The sequence below is a fragment of the Phyllostomus hastatus genome, unplaced genomic scaffold (genome assembly GCF_019186645.2).
Source record: "Phyllostomus hastatus isolate PE091 unplaced genomic scaffold, TTU_PhHast_1.1 phas_scaffold_114, whole genome shotgun sequence".
Classification (NCBI taxonomy): Eukaryota; Metazoa; Chordata; class Mammalia; order Chiroptera; family Phyllostomidae; genus Phyllostomus; species Phyllostomus hastatus.
The window spans coordinates 10,657,102-10,684,273 of NW_025334006.1; the positions used below are offsets into that span (position 1 = coordinate 10,657,102).

General features: G+C 55.3%; 1 protein-coding gene across 1 annotated transcript in view; it reads right to left on the reverse strand.

Annotated features, from left to right (window-relative positions):
* Positions 1–2,373: 2,373 nt before the first annotated feature.
* SND1 (staphylococcal nuclease and tudor domain containing 1) overlaps positions 2,374–27,172 on the reverse strand; it is a 416,128-nt gene continuing 391,329 nt past the window's right edge. Inside the window, exons 17-24 of the mRNA XM_045855549.1 lie at positions 18,987–19,175; positions 12,549–12,690; positions 9,095–9,218; positions 8,178–8,247; positions 6,983–7,096; positions 5,400–5,603; positions 3,129–3,173; positions 2,374–3,020 (exon numbers count right to left, since the gene is read on the reverse strand). Of these exons, the coding sequence (XP_045711505.1) occupies positions 2,955–3,020; positions 3,129–3,173; positions 5,400–5,603; positions 6,983–7,096; positions 8,178–8,247; positions 9,095–9,218; positions 12,549–12,690; positions 18,987–19,175 (954 nt within the window). The 3' untranslated portion in view covers positions 2,374–2,954. The remainder of the gene's footprint in view (positions 3,021–3,128; positions 3,174–5,399; positions 5,604–6,982; positions 7,097–8,177; positions 8,248–9,094; positions 9,219–12,548; positions 12,691–18,986; positions 19,176–27,172) is intronic.

Here is a 27,172-nt window from a genome sequence, read left to right on the forward strand (position 1 = left end):
CCACTGTGTGGCTTATTATGAGTGTTCTGGCATCTGCTGCCTCCTCCACACCTAGACTGGATGTGACCTTGGCACTCACTGAGCCCAATGCTGTGCCGGTGGCTCACTGAATCCTGGAATCCGTGTTTGGTGTGTGGCTAGATAACAGGTGTTCAAGGGATTAGTTTTCCTACTGGGAAGGTGGGTGGGGAAGCAGAGCCTAAGACCCAGACACCGAGGAGCATGGTCTGTCACTCCTGCGGGACCTCCGGAGAGGTTCTGGCGCTACTTGTGCGAGTGCTGACGCTAACGGGCTTCAACTACAGATGCGAAGAAAACATGCCAGTGCACCTGCAGTCTGAGTGCCTCCTTAAATTCTGCACCCTGGGCATCTGGCTTGCCTCACCCCAGTCCCCGCCGGGCCCAGGACAGACCTGGGACTAAACAGATGCGGGAGAGAGAGTAACGTGGAGCTGGGGCCAAAGCCAGACAAGCGGCAGCAGTGCCTTCCGACCTGGTGAATATCCTGACCTTGGCATAAATCAGCCTCAGAAAAGAAAGGAAGTAAGAAGTGGGAAGGTTCAGGCATCATTTCATTCGGAGAACCACAGAGGGTTTATTTTGGCGCAGATGTAACCAAGGCAACAGTTAAGACGATGAGATGACTCCAGACCCTTTCACAAAAGAGTGGGCTGGCATGTTGCCCCTGCCAATTGTGCTCCAGTGAATACACGCCACGGGCCCTACCAGGAAGCAGAGAAGTGGGTGCGATGGGCATTCTCTTCTCCACGAAGGATAAAAACAAGAGGCCCCAGTGAGAGTGTGCTTGCCTGCTGGGGGCGGGGGCAGGGCACCTTCTCCAGGAGCAGGGATGGATGGAGACTCACACGATTCACCCTCAGCCTCCTGCTTGCTGACTTCTGGGGCCCTGTAATGAGCTGGCGCCAGGAGCACGGGGACTTACTCTGACCCACCCAGAGGGGCTGCAGAGACGAGCTCCGAGTCAGCTATGCTGACTCAGCACTGCCACCCTGCCCCTGGCGGCTACATCTCGCTGCCCCCTTTAACCAGAATGTACCCCCAGTACTGGAAGCACACTATTTTGCCTAAAGACAGGAGCCAGGGTTTTCGGGGGCCCGGGACCTCTGGTTTAAAAACGAGAGGCAGCTCGCCAAGGCCCCGCCACCTCCACTGACTCCCCAAGACCAAGGACCAGCCTTCATGGCAGCTGGAGCCTCACCCCAGATCAAAATGCAGGGTGGCAAGTGGGGCCACCAGGAAGGGGCACCACAGCGTTTTACCAGAGCATAGCCTGGGACAGGCAGGGCCACGCGAATGAGGCCGAGGGGTCTGGGAGAACAGGCAGATCCCCCAACGTGTGGACAGCAGAGTGGTGGCCTCCCACCAACACACCTTCCTCTTCTCCCGGGCCCTCCCTGAGCAGCACAACAGGCTCCTCACAGCACACGGCAGTGGCCGCCCTCGGGTCTCTCCCCTCCCTGGGAGGCCGGCGGCAGCCTGGGGTTTCTGAGCGCCACGGCGAACTCTACCTTAAGGATTGGGGGATACTGTCTCACGTCCAACGGAGCAGGAACGAACAATCTGGACAGACAGGTGCTCCCTGGTGAGTGGCCCTGACTCCTTTTGGAACACTGTCCCTGACCCCACTCTCCAGCAAATGTGCACTGTGCGGGGAGCTGAGCAGGGGCCAGGGGGGGCCTCAGTCTTAATCATGCAATGCTGGCCTGTCTGGTGTCAGCCATTCCTCCTGCCACCAGGAAGAGGGGAATCACCTCATTCCCCTCAACGAGTCCCTCTGGCCCCTTGCTGGGGCTCTGGCAGGGTTGCAACTGCCCACCAGCGCCTGGCAGGACTGGCCTGGCCTTTCCTGTGCAGGTGGTCTGGGCACTGCTTGCCGAGCTGCTCCAGTCGCTAAGGTCCTCGAGGGCAGCAGTGTGCCGTGGGTCCAGACTGGTTATGAGTCAACAGAGAAGACCTGCACTCTTCTGCGTGGTGGCCAGGTGTCAGGTGATGCCCACCTCGCCCTCGGAGGCGCTCGGAACTCGGAAGAACCACCCGCTCAGCTCCCACTGCTGGGCGTTCTCTTCTCCAAGACCAGCTTCCACGATGGATAAAAATAAAGTGAGAGACCGTGGTGAGAGTGGGCTTGCCTGGTGGGGGCAGAACAGCTTCTCCAGGAGTGAGGACAGACGGAGATCCACACAATTCATCATCTACACTCCTGCCGACTTCTTGGGCCCCACGAGGAGCAGGACACAGCCGTGGTGAGGTTTCTGTGGGCGTGGCCAAGCACTCGGATGACGTCCCCAGGAGCCACTCTGGCTGGGGCTGCTCAGATCCCAGTTTCTGGGCTCCACCACGACTGACAAGGGCTACAGACAGCATATACTATTTTATTGCGCCTCCAAAGCTTTAAATACAGAAAAGGGAAGGGCTGGCGAAGGGGCGGTGTGAACACGCTGGCATCTGAGAATGGACGTACCAGAGAAATCACATAATCAACAGCTGGACAGAGATCTGGGAGAAGGGCAGTCTGGGAGAGAAGTGGGGTGCCAGCTGGCCTTGGGTGCCAGTGTCACACCCTCCTTTGGGACAAAGTCTTTCATGTTTCTTCCTGATTTGAGAATGATTTTTTTAAAAATTGCAAACCTCCATCCAAATACAAACAGAAAATCGGCTGGGGGAGACTGCACACTCTGAGTGCCTCCTTATATTCTGCGCCCTGGGTGGCCGGCTGCAACACCCATCATCTCAGAAGACAATGCCTGTCCCCCGAAAGCCTCAGGGTCCCTGCACCCCACCCCCAGCCCAGATGGTGCCCTACAAGACATTTCCATACACTGAAGCAAAGCTGGACCCAATCTACGCCCCCGCTCTGGGGTCTGGAGCTGAAGCACCCTCCTGGCAGAGAGAGGTCCTGGCGTGAGGGTGCGGGGGCCGGACCTTCTCCCTCCTTAGCGGCTGTAGCCAAACTCATCCGCGTCATCGGCTCGGAAGTCTCCGTAGCGCCACAGGTTCAACTGTGAGAAAACAGGAAATGGCTGGTCAGGGAGGTGGGACCTGCCGGAACCTGGACGGCCAAGCCCCCTCTCTCAGAGTCCTCTGGGGCTCCCCAGGCGAAAACTCACCCTGGCACTCTTGGCCGACTCCTGGGCATTCAGGTATTCTGTGATCTGGAGGAAGGAGAGAAAGGGAGTGGTCACAACGGGGCAGCCGAAGTGACCTTGCAGGGTGCCCAGGCCAGGTCCATGTCACCCCCTGCTCAACGGATCCCTCGCTCCCTCAGAGAAAAAGCCGAAGTACACGGTCAGTTGCTCTCCTAGCTGTTCCATGACTCTGCACTGGCTGTTCCATCTGCCTGAAGTGCTCTTCCCCTTCTGGTACACCTGGCTACTATCCTGCACCTTCAAAGCTTTGATAAAAAGGACTGTTTCCTTGCCCTGGCTAGTGTGGCTCAGTTGGTTGGAGCGTCCTCCTGTGAACCAAAAGGCTGCGGGTTCGATTCCTGGTCAGGGGATACGCAGGCTGAGTCCTCTGGTCATGGTCAGGACTCAACTGATGCTTCTCTGTCTCCCCCCCTTCTCCCCTCTCTAAAGCCGACAAGCATGTCCTTGGTGAGGATTAAAAGCAAAAAATCATAGCCTTCTTAATGAGGCCTCCAATGACCCCATTTAAAATTACAGCCAGCCCTTCCCGCACACTACTAATTCCCTTTACCTCTTTTTAATGAAAATCTATTACTTTATTTACTTATCTCTTTAAAGGGATGGCTATTTACTTATTTTATTGAATTTATTGGGGGTGATGCTGGTTCACAGAACCATACAGGTTTCCAGTGCACAACTCGATGAATCACGGTCTGCACGCTGCATCACGTGTGCCCAGCGTCCAAAGCCTCCTTCCGTCCCCGCTTAACCCGCCCCCGGCGATCACCACACCGTCGTCTGTGCCCGCGTGCTCTATACATGTTTTTTTTTCAATCCCTTCACCTTCTTTCATCCATCCCTCCCAACCCCCACCCGACAGCTGCCAGTCTGTTCCATGTGTCTATGCCTGTTTCAATTTTGTTCGTCAGTTTATTTTTTCATTAGATTCCACATATAAGTGAGATCACATGGTATTTGCTCTTTACTTCTATTTTCTCCTTTTCCACTGCATGTATCTTCTAACATTCTACTTCACTGACTTCTTAGATTTATTTCTATTGCTCGTCTCCTCATGCCCAAACGTAAGCTCTACGGGGCAGGCATGCTGTCTCTTGTTCACGGAGATATGTAGACCCTTAGTAAGCGTTTGCTGAAAGAATGAATAGATGCAGCAATGAACACATTAGGTGTGTATCTCGGGGACTGGGCAAAGGAATTTTCTAGACACCAGAGATGTTATGGGTAGTGCTGTCTGGGCACATGAAGATCCCGCAGGGAAACTTAAGCTAACCCCTTGGAGTAACCTCAGAGCACTGAGGGTCTCCAGGGGGAGGACTGGACTCGGGCCTCTCCTGTCCAGAGGAGACACAGGAGCAACTCCCACTGGGGTCTTTTTCCAAATGAATTTTCAACGTGCATGCGCCGTCCATGGAACCACAGACTACTGGCACACACATGGGGAGGGAGGAAAGGCAAAGAGGGCTGGTGGACTGTGGGATCTGAGCGGCGGCTTGCTGAGAGGCTGGGAGGACTGGGTGAGTGGGGTGCTCAGCGGGAAGGACTGCTAGTCTCGGAACCCAATCCTGACGATCGACACTGGAAGAGTGCAAGTGGGTTCCCTAGGTGTGAGCCCCCACCCCCACACCACCCTCACAGGCCACCCTGAGAAGCAGCAAGTTCTCATCTCGTGAAAGAGAGACTCAGGTTCCAAAAGGCTGATCTCTAAGGCCCTCTCAGGAACAGTGGCGGCAAGACTCAGGTCCAGCTCCAAGCACTGGGGGCCTTTCCAACAGGCTGGAGGGGTGTTGTGGCAGAGTCCCTTCGGACCCCTGGGCACTGTGAGCTGGCTCTGGTGGCTCTGTGTGCTAGGAGCTGGCTCTGGACTCGGAAATTATATGTTAGAGAGAGGTGAGAATGGGAGAGGAAGCAAGGCAGGCTTTGGCCCTTTCCGTGACCCCCTACCCGGGCACAGCTTTCTGGCCTGTCACTTGAGGGCGCACACAAAGGGAAACTTCCCGCTCTAGTTTGCAGCTGCATTCTCAGCCAAACCTGCAGCCAATTAATTTGGGGTGTAATTAGCTTTTTTCAAAAACCCCAACAAACCGAAATCCATTATCTTCCCCGCAGCAGGAGCAGCGGGACGGGGTTCCCTGCTCCCTCACCGGCTCTTGTGCAGCCCCCGGCCCCTCTGTCAGAACAGCTGGAGACACTAGGGGGCTGCCCCGCAGTGGGCACCCCCTTCCGCACACGTACCACTTTCTGGAACTGCTTCTCCTTGCGCACCTCCACCATGACCAGGCCCTCCTTCACCAGGCCCAGCCCCACGTCGCCCTTGGAATCTGCAAACTGCAGGGTTACGTGGGGGCAGCCGGAGCTCAGGTGCTCCACGTTGAGCAGGCACTGGGTGTTCTGGATGTCCCGCACCACGCTGTCCACGGCGTCCGTCCGAGCATCCTCCTGGAGCAGGGACACAGCCAGGTCAGTGGGAGAGGTGAGCTCGAGGGAAGGATAGCCACGTGGGCCCCAGGTCACAGACACCCAAGAAAGTGCCCGGTGGGTGCCTGCAGATCACTCCCTGGTCAGATCTGAATGAGGGAGGAAACAGGCTCTGGACATGAAGCGCCCCCTCTCCCTCATCCTGTCTGCAGGTCACCCCATCCTCCTCCCCTACCCTGTCCCCCTGCCCACAGTGACCTCACAGTGCCTGTCTCCCCCCCTTCCTGTCTCAGGCTCTCTGCTCACGGCTCCCTGTCCCCGCAGACTGCCTGCCCCTGGACCTGTTCTGTCAACACCTTTTCCTGCTGTTTCTCTTCTGCCCTTCGGCAATTTCATGAAAGGGCAGAAAGTATTCAATGGTGCTGACTCTCCCCTACTACATGCCCCGCAGCACCCTGCACCTGGCGGCAGCAGCAGCCTTGCTATCCGAGTGCGCTCGCTGAGCTGAGCCCCCGGGACGACTCCTCAGCCTGCCTGACCTCCCGGGGAGCTGGAGGCTGCAGACCAGCTCTCCCCTCCGGACAGTGGGGGCTTCGACACCCGACAGAGGCTGCCCCTCCCCATCCCATGTTCCACAGACTCCACGCTTGTTCACTCGAAACTCACGGTTCCAAACTGCTCACACCCGTGATTCTGGGTCTCGTCTTGCTTTCCAGACTGAACACTACAAAGCTGCCTGGAGCTCCTGCAGCCCCAAATTTGCTCCTACTCCTCCCCCTCATCTTGGCCAGTGGCAACATACCGACATCTAAAAGTCCATCTCAGATCCTGCCCCTCCACACCCTACCCCTCTGAGGGCACCCTGAGACCCGGCCTGTTCTCCCCAGCCCCCGCCACCCATGTGGCCCTGGTTTGGCCACCACTGTCTCTAGCCTGGGTTTTCAATTGCAGTGGTCTCCCAACCGTTCTTTCCAGTCTCCCCCTCACACTAGGAGTGACTTTCAAAACCAGGCTTGTCCACGCTGCATTTCTGCTGAAAATCCCGCCACACCCCTCCTGTGTACAATACCAAGAATACACTCCATGCCAGGTCACGCAAGGGCTCGGTCCCCAGGTGCTGACGCTGCCTGCAAGGCCCCAGGGGCCTGGCTGTGGTGGACTCGTCTTTGTCCCAACTGCACCCTGGGGCGTACCCATTCCTCAAGAACTAGCTCACGTGCTTTGCTGCCACCTCCTTTGTGGCACCTTTCCTCAACTTCCTCGGTCGCTCCTACCTTTTGGGTTCCATCACTAACAGGCCACCCACTGCTTCCACCTCCTTTGAGCCTGTAACGGCTGCAGGAGTGGCTGGGCGTCACTGGACAGCTTCCTTTGGAAGGAGGGAAGACGCATCAACTCACATCTTGGGGCACCTGGATGAAGGCGAAGGCATACTCCGTGGCTTGAGCGGGCAGCACACGAGTGCTGAAGGCAGGCGGCAGGGTGCCCAGGCGGGCGGACGGCAGGATCTCTCTCTGCAGAGGACACACCAGGCCAACAGTGTCACACACTTGATGCCCCTTGTTCTCAGAGGAGAACTCCCTGTGGCCAGGCCTCTGAGTTCTCACTCAGGGACTGCCCGCTCACCCGTGACTGGGTCCCATGAGCCATGCACACCAGCTTACCTACTCAGCGACACCTTGGGAGAGCGTGGCCTGCTGGCACCTGCGGTGGGTAGCTGTGACTCACACCCTGTCAACCCCGGCGCACTTGCTGGTTCCCACTTAAATAATTTGACAACCAGATTCTAATTGCTGTTTCTATTTCTTTCCAATGCCTTCCCTTGATGGGCTCCCTCACCACTATTCCACAGGACGGGGAGCTGTGGCTGGGAGAGCGGCGCCCTCACCTGCCTGTGGTTCTGGCCAAGATGTGTGGGACCTCTTTCTTGATGATTCCCAGGTCATAAATTGGGAGTATGGCCCAGTCCTGGGCTTCCTGCTAATTGACCCTCAACTCTAGTCCTTGAGGAAGGCGCACAGCCACAGCCACGAAGCCTCACGGTTCTGACCTATGGCCTTCTCTCCTGCTCGCCGCCACACCCACAGGGAATCTCCCAGGAATAGTCAAGAGACTCCCAGGCCCTGCCAGAATGGCTCTTCTCCCAGTCACTCTGCCACCTCATGACTGTCCCTTTGCAGCAAGCCTCGGTTCTGGGATGTGCTGGAGGTCAGCAGATGGGACAAGCCCCGTGCCGAGCACGAGGAACAGGAGCTGTCCTTCCTGGGCCCGCTCTTCAGAGAAAGGGCAGAAGAAGAGAAAGCGTGGGTGTGGCTGCACACTCACCCTTGGGGCCTGGACAGCAGCCCTGTCAGTGCGCACAGGCCTCTAACCAGAGTTGCTGGTTTTGCCTGGTCACTCAAGGGTCGCGGCCTGCTACACGAACAGTAGCAGTGCCCGCACGCTCACTGTCCTGTCAGTAACAAGCCCAAGGCTTGGATGGACCTTCGAGGGATCAGCTGGCCCTGACCCAGGGAGTGCTGGGTTGAAGGACCCCTGGCCGTCACTTGGGGCCTCTTTCTTGTCTACCTGTCCACCTCCCGGTCCCCTACTCACGTTGCCGTAGTCAATGTAGAAGACGTGTACTTTGGTAGGAGACTCGACTTTCTCTACTCGGGCCCGGTACCTGCAATGGCATCACGGGCAGAGCTCAAGGGACAGCTCTGAGGAGTGTGGTCTCCGAGGAGCCTCAGTGATGGCAGGGGAGGCCACATCACCTTCCTGCCCAGGGTTCAGGGGGCACACCCAAGGGTGTCACAGAGGACAGTTCTCAGACTCCATCAAGGCCAGCCTCGGGACACTTTGGTCACCATTTAATGGAATCAGGGCATAGCTGGGAGCACAGGGAGGGAGAGGGGAGCATGTGAAGCAGATTAATGTGTCCTTGGGGGCAAAAAGCAACAAGACTAATGACTAGATTGATGTCTGCTGTTTAAACCCAGCACACTAAACAGCAGCTGTAATTAGCCAGCAGATCTGTCTGGGAGGCCGCAGCAGGGAACACATCCAAGTCACTTCGTCACCCTGGGTAGGCCATGCGCCCTACCCTTGGAAGATCAGACATAAATGACCTTGCGGCCTGTGAGGGCTGCTGCTAATGTCCCAGACAGTCAGGTGGAGGGCTGGGCGGCTGGTCTGGGCTCACTAAGACATCGCTTTTCCAGTGTGGGGGGAGGGGTATGTCGGAGAGCCCCAGCCAGCCAGGGCTCCCCCAACAGAGTTAGGGAGGAGAGGGGAGGAGGAACACAACTTTAGCACTCCAGAGGCTGGCTGGACTGCAGGGAAATCACGGGCTGAAGTGCAGGCCCAGATGGGCTCTGGGCAATGAAGAGGGCCACCCTGGGGAGCTGGCCAAAGTCAACACCACCCCAGTGGAAACCAGGCTGCAGAGGCAAACGCCTGCAGCCTGGCCAGCACCCTGAAGACAGACCTGCTGTGGCTCTTGCTCCTATGCTAGGGCCCAAGGGGCTTACCATTCTCCATCTACAAATTTGGCAATGCAGAATTCGCCCCGGCGGGGAGCATAGGAGCCCTCGACAGGAGGGTGGCTGGCGATGTCATTTCGCATGTTCTCCATCAGCTTCTCCAGCTGGGTGCCTGATGGGGAGGAAAAGAGAGTGAGACCAGGGTGCCAGGTTCTTTGGAGTCTCATCTCTGGAAGGGCTGGGGAGGCAGATGAGCCTAGGGAGTGGGCAGGGTGAGGAGTTCTGTGGAGAGCTTGCAGCATTGGCTCGCTTCCATCCCTCAGGGAGGTCCTCTTTGGCCTCTGCTCAAGAGGTTTCATGCTGTCTATCTTCAAAGCAGGACGGTGACATGCTGACACTTTAGGTCTCAGAGGCACGCACAACCTTCCAATCCCAGCTCTCCAATCTAATGGCCAGGGCTGTGGGAGCCCTTGGGAACATTCCTGAGCTTTGGTTAAGGAGGTGGAGAGTGCCAGTGGACGTGAAGCAGGGCCAAGGCCAACCAGCCTCTTCTAGGATGGGAGCTGGCCAGCCTGCAGCCCATTCCTGCAAGAGCTGGCCCTGGCTTGGGCCACAGAGGTGGTGACTGACCGAAGCCACTCCCTGCAAGGTTCCCAGGGGCTGAAGTTGGGGTGAAGGATGGGCCACATACAACCCTGGACAAAAAGGGCCCCAGAATCTGAGCCATGAGAGATGGAGAGCAACTGAGAGAGCAGGGTCCAGCCTCAGTATGTTCACACCTGGCCACACCGACTGGTCCCTCTGCAAGACACACGCTGAACTGAATTCCCGACGCTGTCAGTGCCCTCCTCACCTGGGGCAGGGCGGGGTGTGGGCACTCTCCTGCCCGCCTTGTTTTTCCTGAATCACTCTGAACTTGGGGTCCTGCTGCTTGCCTGCTTTTTCTGGCCAGGTTTAGCAACACCCGAGGTCTTCTCAGGTCTCTGCCCCTCACAACCCAGGTCCTTCTTGCTGCACCCCTCACCCCGGCCCTGCTGAGAAAGCATCAGACCCCAGTAGCCACTCCTTTACATCCCTTTTGGCCCTGAGTCTAGCTCTGCATCAGACCTGCTGTGCCCCCTTTGCTCTCTGAGGTCAGGGTGGCCGAGTGCATGTGGACTCGTCTTTCCATCTTCAGGGCCCAAGGCCACACACACTGTAACAGGTGCCTAACACATGTTGGCTGTCAGTTCACTTGTCAGTTGGCCTTGTAAGATCCTTGTCTGGGTTTATGTTTCTGCCACTACACGGAGAGCTCCTTCAGGGCAAGGACCACAGCTCATTTGGTTGTTCACTCTTGCAAGGCCTAGAACCCCTGACACTCAGCTGCTTTGAAGATGACCTCTGCATGTGCACGCCAGGAGGTCTATCTACTCCTGGGCTTCTGCGTGGGCCACCGCACAGACCGGTTCCAGACCAGAGGCTTGCAGGATGCAGCTACCCTTGCCCCTATGCAGTGGTACACACGCAACTAATTTCCCTGAGATAGTGCTCCTTGCTCAGACAGTAAAATTTCAGGGACTAAGGAGAAGCCTCTAACAGGACAAGTTCTCCCATTCTTGGTCTACTTTTATTTTTAATTTTTTGATCCAAGGCAAAAGAAGCAGGTTTCACCTCCTGCAAATAGGCAAAGCCTTCTGGGAGGTCCTTACACAGATACCTGGTTGGTATAATAATTTACAGCTAATGGAAACATTTTCATCATTTCATCAGCTCCTTCCCCAAGGCAGGCGTTAATTAGGAGAAGGGAGACAGGGTGAGAGGATGTCCCCCAGGAGAGTGCAGAAGGCTGCAGAGGAGGGAGGCGGTGCGTGCTGAGGTTTATTTTCCTGGATTTCACGGAGCCACCTGAGGACAGGGATTTCTCTGGAGCCCACCCCAACTCTCCAGGTGGAGTGCCATGAAGTACCCCCTCCCTTCTCCAATATTCTAAGAACACATGGCTTTCTCCCCAGTTCTTTTTATTTTCTGCCTTGGCTACTACTCGCTGCAGCGTCACGGCTTCCTAGAGCTGACAGAGACAGCCAGGTCGGGTGCTGGGAGGCACTGCTGCACGTGAAGCCTGAGATTACAGAGATTATGTGGTCAAAGGCCTCGAACCCTCAGGCTCTGTCCCGTGCAGACTTCAGGGTCCTGTTTTTATTCAAGGGGGGTCCTCCCCAGCAGGACCCAGAGGCCAGGCAGAGCCTATCTGCGAGGGGCAGGGTCTTTGAGTTTCCCTCCCCCAAGTTCCCTGAGGGCCATTCATTCCTGCTGGCTCCTATGCTTAGGAATAGCTCTTGTTCCTCCTGCCTGGACCCCCACCGCAAGACTCCTTCTGGCCATGCCACCCAGACCTGGAGGCTGGCCTCCTGGCTTCATTCCTGAGGCAGTGGTGGGCCCAGCTTTCACCAGGGTGGCCGCTGAACTTGCGAACCTGGTCCTGAAGGCTCATCAGCTCCCCCCCTGCCCCTCTCCCATCCTTCCCTCCCAAGTATAGCCAGCCCGGGACTGGAAATGGTCAGTTTTCCTTGGTGAAATGACATTACTGCAAAAGCAGCTGCCTGGGAAATATCATTAGAGAGGAAGTGGTTGAGATGAGGCTGCTGGTGATCTGGAGCGAGCCTGGGGTGGGCTGAGGAGCCCGGACAGAGCTGTACCTGCCGCCCACGGAGCAGCCCTGGGTGCTAGTGACATCTCAGTCCCCTCTGCTCGGTAAGGATCTGGCTCCTCAGCCTTAGAAGCAGCTCTAAGAGCTGTTTCCTCTGCACTCAACTAAAATGTTTCCCTGAACAGGGTGGCAACGGGAGGAGGGAGGTGAGGTTACACGGAGTGGAGGTGGGAGGTTGGGCTGGAGAGGCCATGGTGCAGCTGCTGAGAGGACTGTTCCTACTGCCCTGTCCCTCCAGGAGCCTGAGGTCTCTGCCTAGCAGACCCTGGCCACAAGGCACAACACCAAGATCGAAGAGAAAGAGGATGGGGAGAGAAAGCCCTTTAGAAAGACTGCCTGGGGCTGCCTTTCCAGGAGTGCCTCCTGTTTCCATGGCAAATGGCTGCGGTAACCTCTGGAGAAGGAGAAACCCCAGCAGAGAAAGGCCCACGCTCCCCCTCCAACCGCCTTCCCGAGGAAGCTGAGGGGACGAGGGCCTGAGTGAGGCGGTTTCCTGCTTCCTGACCACAAAGAGACAACTTGTTCGCTGCTTCCTGATAAGACTCCAAAGGCTACAAATACTCATACTCATGCCCAGCCCAGCCCAGCCCAGCCCAGCCCGGGGCACCCGGGAGCAAAACAATTACCTAAGAGTCTCAGAGCACCACCCAGACAGAACTGGTTACCTCACCAGTCCTCAGCGGACCTGCTGGCCCAGAGGGGCGTCTGGGGCCGGGTGGGTGGGCAGGAGGGGAGGTCCCTGGAGCCCCTGGAGGCGGGCTGACTTCCCCGGAGCTGTGAGGCAGCACGCCTGGGCTGGGCTCGAGCACTCACCTGTCTCCACATCCTGCACGTAGAAGTGCAGGTCATCGGTGATCTCTGTCACAAACACTGGCTTATAGGCGGCCGAGCGCTCCTTCTCCTCCAGCACCGGTGTCACCTCCTCCACGGGCTGCTCCTCATAGTGGGCCCAGACCTGTGTGTGTGGTCAGCAGGGGAGGAGGGGATGGGGAAGCCCAGTCAGAAAGGATATCAGGAGAGGGGCTTTGGGGCAAGTGCGTCACCCCCGAGGATGTGTGGGAATCCCCATAGAGCACTCTCCCATGGTGCTGGGCTGAGGCCCTGGACACTCCTACCCCTGAAAGTGAGGGGAAGAGTGCTCTTAAGTCCTTCTGATCCAGCAGTTGTCAAATGCTGGCAGTCATCTGAAGCAACTGGGAAGTTTACTGAAAATGCAGCCCTGACTGGTGCAGCTCAGTGGATTGAACACTGGCCTACAAACCGAAGGGTTGCTGATTCAATTCTTAGTCAGGGCACATGCCTGGGTTGCAGTCCAGGTCCCCAGTAGGGGCTGTGTGGGAGGCAACCACACACTGATATTTCTCTCCCTTTCTCTTTCCATCTCTCTAAAAAAGAAATAAAATAAAAAAAAATGCACGTGTCTAGGTCCCACCCCAGGCCTGCTAAAGCAGGATCCAGAGACAGTAAAACAGAGCAGGCTCCTGGCTGATTCTCACATACCCCAGAAGAACCTTGGTGCTAGGTCCCCATCTCCCTCCCCCATACTACTCTGCAGGGGCACCGTGAACTGTCACAGGGCCATTGGCACTCCCGAGGCTCTGCAAGCCCTTGGAGGGGAGGGCTGGTTCCCGTGCAACAATGCCTCTTCTCAGCAACTTCTCTGTCCTTCTCATCTCAAGTGGGCACCTCTGACCCCAGCTCAGAAGCTGGGCTGTTCCCCCCCACCCTTCCCTTTCCCTCCTTTCCCAGCCCGGTGCTGTCAGGGCTGCAGCAGCTCCAAAGCTGATTCTATGTGACAGCGCGTCAACTCCAATCCTGCAGCCAGGAGATTATTCCAGTAGTGAGGCCTGTCAGAGTAGGAGGGAGGTGGCTTTCCAGCTGAGCAGGGGCAGGGGGTAAGAGAATGCAGGGGACTGGACCACACACAGGGGCACCACAGATGAACACACACAGGGACAATGGGTGATGAAAGCACAAGCCAGAAACGTACACACTTACTAGGTGCCAGGTGCCATTCTAAACATTTTCCCAGTATTAACTCGTGTAGTCCTTACCAAGAACCATTTGAACAGAGATTACATTATCCATTTTAAAAGGAAACTGAGGTACACGGCTCGCCAGAAGTGGTGGAACCAGGATCTGCACACACGCAGCCTGGCTCTGGAGCTCTTCGAGGGGCTCCTGGCTCTGACTGGGCCTCTGGGGACGGAAGGCCGTGCTGAGCAGTAAGAAAGCCTATAGGTGGGAGGTACGAACTCTCATCCTTTCACTGTGCCCTTTAGTTTGTTGTTTGACTCTGGTCAAGCCACGTGCCTTCTCCGAGCCTCCTTCCCTTCCCTTGTAAAACGGAGTGGTTTGACCATGCGGTCACTCAGCTGACATGCAGACTCCTGGGTGGCATCAGGAAGCAGCTGAAGGCAGGAGTGCTGGAGTTACTGAGCCACCTCGGGTCACATCCACAGAGGCCACGCTCCGGCCTGTAATGTGGCACAAATGAGTGTCTTCCACTAGAAGGGGAGGCAAGGGCGCCGAGAACAAATGAACAACAGGAACTTCCCAAGCCTGGGTTGAGGGAAGGGGTGGCTGCCGGGGAGTGGTCAAGGGAGATGGGAGAGATGCCTCCTAGGGCCAACCTTTTGCCACCCACACAGAGCCGTGCCCTCTGCCTTCTGAGTGTGTGCTCGTGGGCCCCTGTTCTGGGGCTGGGCTCTACCCCAAACAGCTCCTGACCCCTGTCATGTTCCCCTGACATCTGTCCCACCACGCTGGCCACCTCCCTCATCGTAAGCACCTAGGCATTTTTGCTTCAAACGCCCCCAGGCCTGGCCTCCACAGAAGAGGAGGCAGGCAGAAGAACTTCAGTCAGATCAGAGACTCCTGGCCTAATCTGTCCAGGGCCCACCTGCCCTTATGAGAAAGGGGGTCGCTAGCCTTCGGACTTTCCTACGAAAGGCCTCTCCAATCAGAGGTCATGGCACAAACCCCTGGAGCACTCTGGGGGACAGCCACAATTCCTTCCACTTCCAAGGCCTATGGCCTGTTGAGGCAGAGGCTTTCTTCTTGGGACCCCTCGCTGAAAGTTCCTTGGGGAAGTGACTCCTTAGCCAGTCACTTCCTGTCCATCTCTGAGCTCTCAGCCCCTCTGAGACCCTTGCAGCTCAGAGGATCTTGTGGCTGCCTCTGAGAGACAAGGTTGGCTCCTGAGCGGGCCCTGGGCCTGGGAGACTTCAGGGCGCCAGTCCTAATCCCACACTGCTTCCTTCCTGTGCAGGGAGGAGGCTCCTCAGTGGAGTTGATGAATTGGGAACAAACTGACAGGGTGATAGCGGAACCTGCTAATGCTAATGACTCAAGTAAAAAAGCCTCAGGCGACAGCCTCAGGTTTCCTCCTCCGGAGAGGGGTGGAGCTTCTCTCCTGGAAGGATGGCCCTCAGCTCCCTGCTCCCAAGTGGAGGGAAGCAGAGGGGCTAGTCCTATGGCAGGTCCCACAGCTCAATGGGCAGCAGGAAGGGAACAATGAGGAGCAGTGAGGTGAGAAGACACCAGAAGCTTGCCGTTACCAAAGGGGAGAAGAGGGACAGCTGCTCCTCAGATAAAAGAACCCCATTTCTAAGAGAGGGCTGGGTTGGCCCTTTGAAGACTGGAGCCTTGAAGGCTCCCTATTTCCCACGAGGTACAGAGGTGTCCAGCTATTCCCTGGGGCTTGGCTGCCAGTGGCCCGTGGCAAGCTGGAAAATGCAGCCTGGCCAGGCAGCTTCTTGGTGGGAAGGAGTCAGTCAGCTGGGACAGGCTTGGCTGCCCATGTTCCCAACCTTAAACATGGGTTCGTTTTGCCCATATTATGTTGACCTTCTGCAGAACTAGGGCAGGGAAGGGACAGACACATTGGCAAGACACCTGCCAGATGGGTGCCATTTTCCCACAGCCACCTCAAGCCCTCTTACAGCTCAGATCCCTGACAAGAAGAACCCGAAGACTTCTCCCAGCAGGAACAGTAAGTACACACAGATACACAGAGTCAGTGCCGTATGGCTCTGCCCCCAGGTTCCTGGTGGAAGGAAAGGTGGGGAGGGAGCTCCATGGTCAACATGCTGGGCAGGATAAGAGTCTGGGTGCTGTGAATGCTCCTGGCCTTTGGCAGAGACGATCCTGAGTCAGGCCTGGGAAGCAGAGCCCAGGATGCTGGGAAGCAGAGCCCAGGATGCTGGGAGAACCACCTGCAGGGCACCCTGGGCTGCAGTAGTGTGGACAGGCCCCCAGCTTTTCTGGTCAGGTGGGTGGCAGCTCTCCTACTTTCAGGCCAGGGCTGGGATCGAGCTGTCCTGAGACAGGCTCCTCTGTGCCTCCTCCATGGCTTTGACTTTAGACCCAGGTGGAAAAGGGCAAGAGAAGCACCTCCCTCCTTCCTCACCTGCTCTGTCATGCCAGTTCCTGTCCTGCTACATTTGGTCCTCTCTACATTCTGGGGCTCCTAATCGTCCCCTGTGGCTGACTCTAGGAAAGGAGCCCACTTGGCCGGGCACGGGCTGTCTCTCCCCTCCTGTCCTTACACTACCCCTGGCCCTCCCTATTCTCTGCACTGCCTCCCCAGGGAGCCCCGGGACTCTTCGCAGGAGATGGGCAATGTGGACTGAGGCTCCACTGGCTGGAACCTTCCCTTTCTAAATCCTATTTAATACTACTGCTTAGGAGGCTCTGGGGGTATAGCTGGCATAGGGCCAGGGTGCTGGAGGCCTTCAAGCCCCGCAGTGGGGAAGCCAAGCTCAATAAAAGCCAATCAATGGCCAAACCAACCCTGCCCAGGGTCCTGCTAGGACACAAGTGGTGCGGGGAAGGGAGATAGTCTATACAGCTGCTATCAGTGGCTCCCTCCTGGGACCGCTTATCTGCCCGGAATCTCTGAGGGAGGAGGAGGAAGGTGAGGAAGAGGGAGAGGAGGAGGAGGAAACCCTGTGTCAGCATCCTGCAGAGGAAGGGGAGGGCCAGGCCAGCCTCTTCATTAAGAGAGAAGTCCAAAGTGCACAGGGAGGAATAAGGCCTGGCAGGGAGGCAGCTGAGTTTCCTGTGACTGGGGGAGGTAGCAGCAGACCCCCTCACAGATGCATGCACACATAGGCACACTCGCCAAAGACTTCCGCATGCTCCAGGTCTCACAGTCTGTCAGTGTTACCTTTCCTCAGTGAGCTCACAGGCAGCACTGTGACCTCTGAACCCCAGGTGTGCCTGTCTCAACAGCTAAGGCAGCTCTCGTGGGGTCACAAGTGGGGCAATACTGGGGACCCTGGGGACACCTCAGAGATGCAGTTTACTGTCCCCCAGCTGACCCCTGAATTCTCTTATCTGAGTGCAGCCAACTCTGAGGGCTGCTACAAAGCTCTGCCCATGCTGCTCCTGGGAACCAGCCCCACCAGGAAGAGGCAAGCCACGCTAGGTCCCCCTAGGAGCCTTGAAGAGAAAGTCCGTGCAGGAGAAGGACCCAGGAGGCAGGCAGGCTCCACACTGAGAGTGGTGCACTGCATTTTAATTAGACTGGAATAAAAACATGCAGCCTGTGTAAGTAATTAATCACTGGTAATTACTCCTCAGCGTCATCATGTGGCACCGGTGAAAGGATGACTTGGGCTCTTTCAGGCAAATCCACTGTGGATTAAATAGCGATGCCGGGTTTAGCACCGGGCAAGGAACCCACCTGTCCACCTCAGGCCAGATTCCCTTCTCTGTCCTCTTGTGGATCCCTTTGGGGTCTCTACTCTCACAGCATCACTCGGATCTGGAGAGGTGGTTACTAGGCTCATGTGCTGAGCAGCCAGGGCACAGGACCAGGGGGCAAAGATGCCCTCAGAATCTGGGCATCAGAGGCTGGTGCCTGCTACGGTGCCCCCCTGGCTGCTAACTCTTCAATGAAGGTTCAGCCCTTTGTACTTGAGACCCAGCTCCACATCGCCTCCACTTCCCTGCCGCAGGCGGAGGACACGGGGGCGGCAGTCTTAAGTTCAGCTGTCACAAACAGGAAATCCAAGAGCAAGCACCTTTGCTGTAGGAGCTGAGGTTGCCTGTTTCCCCATCGCTCTAGGAAGACAGGGTTTAATGTGAGCAGAACTGGGGCAAGGAAGGACAGAAACCTCCGCAGAGGCCTCATGGTGGTCCACCCCTCAAGGCATGACAGTCCCTTTCATCTGTCCAAGTTTTTTGGGCTACCTCTCCCTGGAGTCCTTCCACCTCCACTGGGGGTTGGTCACCAGCCCCAATCCCCAGGGCACGGGAAGAAAAGAGAGGTCCAGGAGGGTGGCCCGGGGCCCAGTCCCTGGGAGAAGTGGTGTATTCTCTTGGAAGAAAGGTGGGAAGAGACTGCAGGAGGAGATGGCTGCTCCAGGCTGGAGGAGAACGAGGAGCCCTCAGGGACCCTAAGCCCCCCCCCCGCCCCTTTAGGCAGGTGTCTGGGCCTTGGCTCTGGGACTCGAGCTGCAAGCCAGATGGCTGCCCCATGGGGAAGGAAATGTTTATTCCTGGAGCAAATTTATGGCTCAGCATGGTTGTCCCACGAAATCCTCCTCAAGCTCAGGGAAGCACTGACAAATTGGTGACTGGCTGATTTATCCCTATTATCAGGGTTGGGCTGTAAGTCAGTGGCAATAGGCTGGGGGTGGGGGGTGCTGAGCTCAGCTCCCACCACTAAACCCACTAAGGTTCCTTAATTGTCCATTTGTTTTCAAAAGCTGCATTCAGACCCACCCCCCTTGTCTCTTCAATGCAGTGTCTGAGGAGACTGATGGGCTGTAAATCTGCTGTCCTAACAGCTTTATCCGTCTCCTGGGGCTGCTTCCAAAATGGGCTTCCCTGCAGGGCAATGTGAAGGAAACTCAGATGTGGGCTGCAGGAAGGGTCAGGAGCGCTGCCCATCTCTTGCCCACAGGGACACCCCCAGTCATTTCTCTCATTGATCCAAGGTCACCTCCCAGACAGCTTTCTGCTGCAGGTCTGCTGGAGCAGGCCTGGGGCCCACCGCACGTCTGCCACAGGCTTATGGCTGAGAATGCCTAAGCTGGCAGCCTTGCACTTGGGTCTTACGTGGTTCCTGACATGGGGTCTGAGACCAACCAGGGTGACTCAGCTGGGGGACGACAGAACCACGTCTATGTGTCATTTGAAGGCAGTGGTGTTAGTGGGAGCAGTCGGGGTGAGAGAAAGTTACGAGCCAGTATGAGCTGGGGGAGCAGCAACCCCTGGCCGCTGCCCAATGCCACACCATACCTTCTCCTTCTTCTGCTTGGCGGCCTCCTCTGCAGACAGCAGGGATTTGTAGTAGGAGCTGCGCTCCGCAGTGAAGTGGACCTTGGAGAGTGCGTGCTCCACCAGCAAGACGGACAGGTTGGCACCATCGATGTGCAGCCAGCCGATGAAGTTGCCGGCCTTGTCCATGCTCTCCACTTCCACCTCCACCTGGGAGACAGAGAAAGGGGGCATCAGCCTACATGTAGGGGCTGGCCCTGGCTGTGCAGGGGAGGAGAGCAGCACTGGGGCCCAGTGCTCATAGGCCCTGGGCAGCTGCCACCAGGTCCGTTCCACATGACAAAAGCAACTGGAACTAGAAGAGGGAAGGGGCTGTGCTAAGCAGAAAAGCAGGAGCTTGTGAGAGCCCCTGCAACAGCGACCTGCTTAGAACCTTTCGTTTCTGTTGTGTAAGCTGGGTCTATGCTTTCTAGCCTCGCACAGCCCAGCATCATCCTTAATAGATGCATCACTGACAAAGCAACTTCAAAACTCCCCTTCCTTTTGACAGAGAGCTAATAGGGTAAACTTGGCTCCTTAGTTTAAGCAAGAGAGTTCCTGTTAGCAGAGCCTGTGTGTATGTAGCCGGGGGTCAGGAGTGAGATCAAAAGCAGACAGCTCTGGGTACATTCCACTCTTCTTCATTACTCTCCCCCAGATCTGCTAGGAAGAGAGGAAGACTCTGGGGAGGAAGGCCACCCCCTAGGGGGAGGGGAGCCTATGTTCTTCCCAGGAGAGAATGAACTAATGCTTAACAGGTGAAAAGGTGGCTGTGTAAGAGTCAGGTGAGGAGGGGAAGGATGCGACTAGGGGCAGACAGTGCACTAACCCCAGAAAATGTTAGGGGGTGACCCTAGCAGGAGGTTACCCCCAGGGAAGAGCAACTGCCAGAAGCCCAGACCTTGGTGTGTGCACAGGCTGAACTCTAGAACCCTCAGGGATCCCCACAGGGCTCAAGGGCCCCCCATGGAAGACTCCAGACCCCACAGCCGGCACTGACTCTGCTCCTGCAAGGCAGCCCCACTGGCTCGGTCCTTGTGGTGGCTGGTTTGCTCCAGCCTCAAGGAGGCAATGGCCCAAGAAAAATTCCTTCTTTGATTTTCTCCCAACCTCTCTCTTCTCCTGCTAAAGGGGACTGTAAAAGCCTTGCTGCCAAATGTAAAAACTTGTATTAATTTAAATGGCTTCAAGCTCGATTAAGCAATAAAATGAATGTCTAAATACCTGCGAATTCTCTGAAGCCTGGGCCAGAGCCAGTGGCAGTGGCCTAGGGCAGAGGGATGGAGGGGTGAGGGCGGGGAAAAGAGCAGCCCCCCACCTGGCGGAACTGTGCCTCGGCAGGGAGAGATGGCAGGGGATGTGACCCCCTCAGAGTGGACAGAGATGGCATGGGTGTGCAGAAAAGGCAGTGGGAGGAAAAGAAGGGGCAGGGCCACAGTTAACCAACCCTTCAAGTATAAGTACAAGTTCAACAATGCCTGAAGTTGGGATGTGGTGCAGAAGGGGATATGCAGAGTTTATCAGAACTAGGAAAAAAGATATGCTATGTATAGACCCAAACCCAACTTGACATTGTAGGGGGCAAACTGAGGCACAGAGAAGGGAAGTGCAGCTAGTAAGAGGCAGAGCTTCGAGCACCTCCCTCCCTTTTTCACAGCCCATGTCAGGAGCACTCCTATCTGCCTCTGGTCACACTTCCACCCCCGCCCTTGCTTCCCACCTGGTTCACGCTGCCTCCCTCCACCAGCAAGACCACGGGGCCCTGCGCCTCACTGGCAGAGCCAGGGTGCAAGTGCTTGGATGTTCTGGGCTGCGTCTACCCAATATTGCCCCATGCTGTGGAAGGGTGGAAGCAGGGAGAACCCGTATCTGGTATCTGTGTCAAAACATATTTCTTCTGTCTCTAATTCTGGCAAGTAATTTATTTTGGAACCTGCATTTTGAGAAAGGCAGGTGGGCAAAATGTGCTGCCAAAATGTGGGCACCTGTGAACAGGTGCCTCAAGAGCTTACCAGCTAGTAAGGCAACTGAATTCATCAAGGTGAGTGACGGGCTTCCACAGGAGCCTTCTGCCACCTCGCAAATGCCCAGGGCACTGGGGCACTGGGGCACCTCTGCTGCCGGACCACGGGGCACCCCACAGTAGGAGGGCTATGGATAGAGGAAGAGGCTGCCAGGCTTGTGGCGGCCAGACTAAAACAGGGATGGGCCCAATGAGAAATAAAGAGATACAAATTTCTAGTTATAAAATAAATAGGTCACGGGGATGCAGTGTACAGCATAAAAAATAGAGCCAATAATATTGTAATAACGTTGTGCGGTGACAGAGGGTACCAGACTTTTAGTGGTCATCACTTCGTAAGCTATATAAATGTTAAATCACTACGCTGTACACCTGAAACTAATATAATATTGTATGTCGACTCTGTTTTACAAAAACATACATGGGAAACCCATCTCTTATCTTTCTTAATTTGTCAAGCTTTATTGAACATGCTAGACTCAAGATGGAGCAAGTCCCAGAGGAATTCTGGGAAGCAGCAGGAAGGCGAGAGGGGCCATCTGCCTTGTGCTTGGGCTCACGAGGTAACAGGCAGAGGACGGTGACTGTGTGTGTTTTGATGCTGGCTTCCACCACTAGACCTCGGGCCTCCTTGTATTCAAGGGTTCATGAGACACCTCCTTATGCCCAGCTGAAGGCCGTGAAGCTGGTAGAGTTCCCAGGTTTGGCCTCCTGCCTTCCATGCTGTTAGTAGCCAGGAGTCCTTTTCCTAAAACTGAGGATGGCTGCCTTGCTTGAGCACAAGGCTTCCTTCCAGGTTCGAGTAGCTTGTGGTGGGCCCGTGCAGCTGTGACAAGAAGCTCGATGGTCACCCTCAGCACTCCTTTTGGCACTGGATTGCTAGAAATGAATGCAAGGACCTCAGAGATGGGTAGCAAAGGCAACTGGGCAGGTAGACAGACTCCCTGTTGTCCTATAAGGCACCTACACTCAGACCTCCTTCCACGTGGCAAACCCCAGATTTACACCCCTCTCTCTGAGGCTACAAACCAGAGGCTGGCCTCTCAAGGGCTCACATTAGAGGGAGACCCAGTGACTGGCAGCCATACCTGGGGCCACTGCCGCCTGCGGACAGTCAGGCTCTCTTGGCAGGTGAGCACTGACACCACACTTAGACGGCCCCTCCTATCCCGCAACCGATATACTAAATTGGGCTTGACAAGTTCCTGGGCCAGGTCAGCTGCAGAGAAGAAATCTCTAGCCTTGGGCGCTATGCTGCCACTGAATCCATCTCAGGTTATAGATGGAGATAAAGCTGTCGCCAGGGGGTATCTGTTTCCCCTTTTATTACAGCTGCTGCAACCACAGTGATTTCTCAGCCAAACGAAGGCACTAGGGTAAGGTGGGCGCGCTTCAGCAGAGAGACAGGGCTGGGCAACTGGTCCTGCTGCTCCCCAGACTCTTGGCTTCTGGCCTCTCCAGCCAAGTCCCACGCTTGTGTCTATCTTTCTAGAGATGCCCCAGCCTGGATGGACACATGGTGGTCAGTTTGAAGATCAAAGTCTCAACCCTCTCCTAGCTCTAGGTAGGCAGAAGGTTAAACAGGGCAGGCACACTCAGGTTGGTACGTGTGTTTATCCTTCATTATGTTTCTTTCTTATGTTGACTGCCAAAAATTTGTGCTTTGCCTATATATAATGTAGGTCCATGTTTTACGGACTCAAGTTTTTGATATTCTTGGGAGTCCTCCCACAATGGCATGTTAACACCAGGGAGTTCAGGCTTTGGGTGACTACCATGGACTGCCAGAGTGCCTCCGGTGTGCACATGTGTGTGCCACGGCCTTGAGGGCACCAGAGTTCTATGTACACATTGACGTAAGCAGTGTCGGCAAGGGACGGGTGGTGGCTCTCCTCTCATTCCCCGCTTCAACGCTCACGCCGAATACAGAGCTGGAGCCCGAGGTGCGGAGGTGTGGCAGGGAGGAGACTACCGCACCCGAGAGAGACTGTGAGGGGGGCAGGCGGCACCACGCTGAGGAAGTGCCTTGGTGGTAAGCACGGTCAAGCCAGAAGCGAGCAGCCTGGATGCCTAATGGTCAGACCTGACCCTCAGGCTTATTTTAAGGATGCTGCCTCATGATGCACTCTTGATGGCCCAGTCTGTGCCAGCATCTCTTGCCTTTAGCTCTTGATGCTGGTGGAGTGGGTGGGATTTTGTGGTCCTGAACTAGCCCAGTGAGCTTACCTGTCCAGCATTAATACCACCTTCCTGTGAAGGCTTCCCTGGCCCCTGGCCTACAGCAAACTGCTCTCTTGACACCCATGGGCTTGCCTGCCCTTTGGCATTCAGGGGATAGTATATAGCAGACTCTGAACCGAGACTGCTTGAATTTAAACCCACCTACCATCTGCACGACATTTGGTGAGTCAATTAACTTCTTTGTGCCTGTTTACTGTGAAACTGGAACTGCAATAGTACCCACCTAAAGGGATTCATTATGTGGATCAAAGGAGCAAATGTAAGTCAAGCACTTACAAGAGTTAGGCACTTTGACACATGAATGCTTCATCATCATCACCAATTATTACTTCCTGGTCAGGGCAGTTAATGTCCAAATATCTTCACTCTCTCTGACTAGACTGTGTGTCCTGTGGGGGACAAAACTTGTTCTGTTCTCTGTAATCATCCAGGGCCGGATATATTGGCTGGGACATAAGCTTATAAAAAAAGCCTAGATCCTGGGAGTCAGACAGACTTGGGTTCAAATCCTAACTCTAGCCGTTAAGTTCTAGCCAAATTATGTGACCTCTCCTAGCTGTTTCCTTAACTGTAGAAAGAAAACAGGGCCCCCTGTATCAGATGAAGTCACATAAACAGCTTCGTCTTCCCTTCAACTGATGCTGGCTGACAGCAGCCTAAATGGTTATATCCAGCCACTGCCCAGCTTAACTGAGCTCCTTCCACCTGAAAAGCTTTGGGGTTCTTACACCTTGAAGGCCTCATGCCAAATACTGATTGGGAAGTAAGGCAAGTGGAGGTTGATGGGCAGAGCTTCTGTGTGACAGATGCCTTTCTGCACAGCTGAGGGGCCAAAGAGGGGGCACTGCAGCCCAGCCAGCCATGCCCAGCGGGACACGGTCTGTCTGTGGGCCGGGGCAGCCAGTGGGTCCTGCTGCCTCCCAGTAGGACATGTCCTCCTGCTCCCAAGCACATTAATGTGCCACTAATAAAATTGTTCTGGCTTATTTACCAAATTAATACAAACGGCACAGCCTGTTAATTTGCATGTCTCCTAATTACTGAGGAAGAGCTCCCAAGCCCAGGAAACACACACACCTCAGTGCCCACCCAGCCGGGCTGCTGGTGGGTGAGGGAGGGGAGGGGAGAGAGGAGGAAAGAGGACAACTGGGCAGCCCGTAGCTCTCCATGGCTGGGAGCAAATGAGGGAGGAAAGGTGGCGGCAGCCATGAATTTATTCAGTTTCCCACAGTCTCTTTCTCAACAGCTGCAGTGCCCTGGGCCTGCAGAAAAATATACTCAGCCCCTGTTCCCATCGCTCCCAAACTGTTCCCTTCTTTCCCTTGTTTGGATTCTGTCCAGCTTCTCAACACAGGAACTACTTCAAACAGGCAGTGGGGGCTGAGTCATTCTGCTCAGTGAGGCACAGTCTCTGCCTGGGGTGCGGTGCAGGCCAGGAGAGGACGAGAAGTAGAGGCAGAGGCTGATGTCCTTACAGATCCCCCTACCCTCTCAGTGGGTCCTACCCTCCCCAGCCAATCAGCCTTTGAATTCTGAGAGAGAGAGATGAGTGAGAGTGAGTGAGAGAGAGAATTACTTAAGAGTTTAGCTGTAGGACCACAGAGGAAGTTCTGATTGCCTTGCGGCTTCATTTAGTTGTTTTGCCTTCCCTATTCCAGGAGCCAAGTTGATGTCTAGTGGCTCCAAGTTTGGGGCAAAGCTGAAAAGTCACAGGAAGGCTTCTTGGGCAAAGGAATTTAAAGACTTGATTGGGGAGGACACACAGCAGGGGGCTGAGTTTCCGTGGTGACTGGGTGGCCAAAAGGAGGTACAGTACAGTGGGGACTTATTGGCAATAGAGGAGGGCAGGAGCGCCCCCACACATGTGTACCCACCTTCCCTTTGTTATGTGCCAGGACACCAGAGGGGCAGGTCCCCCAATGTGTGCACTGGCCTTGCCTCTGTGCACAACGCCTGCGGGCAGCACAGGAAATTACTTAACAACAGCCAGCCTCAGCCCCGTAGTTTGAGAGGCTGGGGAAGGCCTGGAAGACAGCTGTAGGGAATGCTCCTGCCCCCAAGGGAGGCGAGCCGCCACAGGCAGGACAGGCAATGCCAGGTAACGTAGGCAGAAGCAGCAGCTCAGGACAGCCCTGCCCTGGGGAATCTGCAAATGAAGACTTCAGGGGTAGGGGGTGCTGGCTCCAAGTTCCTCTAGAAGGACGAACAGAAGCGCTCAGGGCTACATCTGGGTCCGTGACAACAGGGGCCCCCCATGACAGGGTTCCTAGGCAGAAGCCTCCATCCTTCCCACATGCTGTCTGGCCAGATTCCTGGTTTAAATACCCCCAGAGCCATCAGCAACAAGCATAGCAAGAAGCCGGGAACTGGGAACAAGGTAGAAATGAGGCTTGCATGGGGAGAAGGCATTGCGGAGCAAAGAACAAGCCCGGTACTGTTACCAAACAGAGCCATGGGGGCTATGATATAGTATTAGCGGAAAAGACCCCCCACTAGGTTCACTATGCCCACCGCACCCAGAGGAAAGACAAATCTCAATCCCAGAGATTTGTGAAAAGGAAAAGAAATATTTATTTAAAGCTATACAGACTTAGAGTAGTGACCTAATGTCTTCATTAAAATGTTAAAGTCCTTTAGGATACCCACAGACGTACACAGTCCTTCCTTCTCCCTCTGCCCTAATCTGGGGTACCGTATCTCAGGAAAAGAAGTATAAGTCCGTGATTCAGGCTCCCGGCACCATCAGCTGTGTTGCCGCCATAATCTCCAGTTAATCCAAAACCATGTGGCACCTTCTCATGGCCCACCAGCAAGAGTCCTTTCATCCCTTGTCTTCCAGGCAAAGTCTCTCCTGCTTCCTAAGACATGTGGCAAAAGGGAGCACCCCAAAGCCATGTGCTTCTCTCCTCACATGACTGCCGAGTCTGGGTTTAAATCCCCATGTCAACCTTCTTCTGCACCCCCATTTCTGACTCCTCCTACAGTCAGTTACACCTGCCAGCATTCCTGTATTCTTCCAGGTTTACTGGGCTGCCATCATAAGTCTGGGCAGGTGTGGCCCCATGTCATGGAGCCAATCATCTCCAAGCTCTCAAGCAGGCGCTGTAACCAGGGGGAGCTGCCCCCAGTTACATCTTGGGTGGAAGTCACTTCCATCCCCCCCTATCAAAGCATGGCCACAGAGATTTAACATATCTATGCAACCAGTTAAAGGTTATAGATATGTTAAGTGACCATGCCAGAGGTTAGCTGCAAAGCTGCTGCTATGCAGAACAGCTCTGCATGTTCCTGCTCCATGCGTCCCATCCCCCAACTCACACCTGTGTGGGGGAAGGGTGAGGATATCCTATACATCTTTCTAATATTTCCTGGACACCCTGAGTTCTGGACCCCATTCCAAATTACTATTTGGGGCCCCCCCTTGGCTGTACCCTGTTACAGTACTGTTAGGTAGGATGGATAGCAAACCAAGGCATCAAGGATGGCAGAGACATGTCTCACCCACTAACTCAGTAGTCCTGAGCCTGGTCCAGTAAGGTTGCCAGGTGTTCCAACATCATAAGAAACACCATGCTAGCTAGCGTGGGAGGAGGGGATTCCTTGAAATTCTGCGTACCATTTCTGCTGTCTGGGAAAAAAACCTTTGAAACTGTGTATTCATCCCCAGGTTCAGAAGGAGAAGGTGAGGGGGTCCATGGTGCCCAAAGCAGCAGCCCATAAAACAACTCCGGTTAATTGCCTACCTCTGGTCACTATCAGTATTATGAGGGAGTCCCTAATGCTTATAGAAAGAGCCCATAAATAACTCTGGGTAACTGCCCCAACTTTAATTAACTGTCTCATGTCACATACCTGTTTTACAAGATGAACAAATGCAGTCTGGAGCGAGATAAGAATTCAGGCT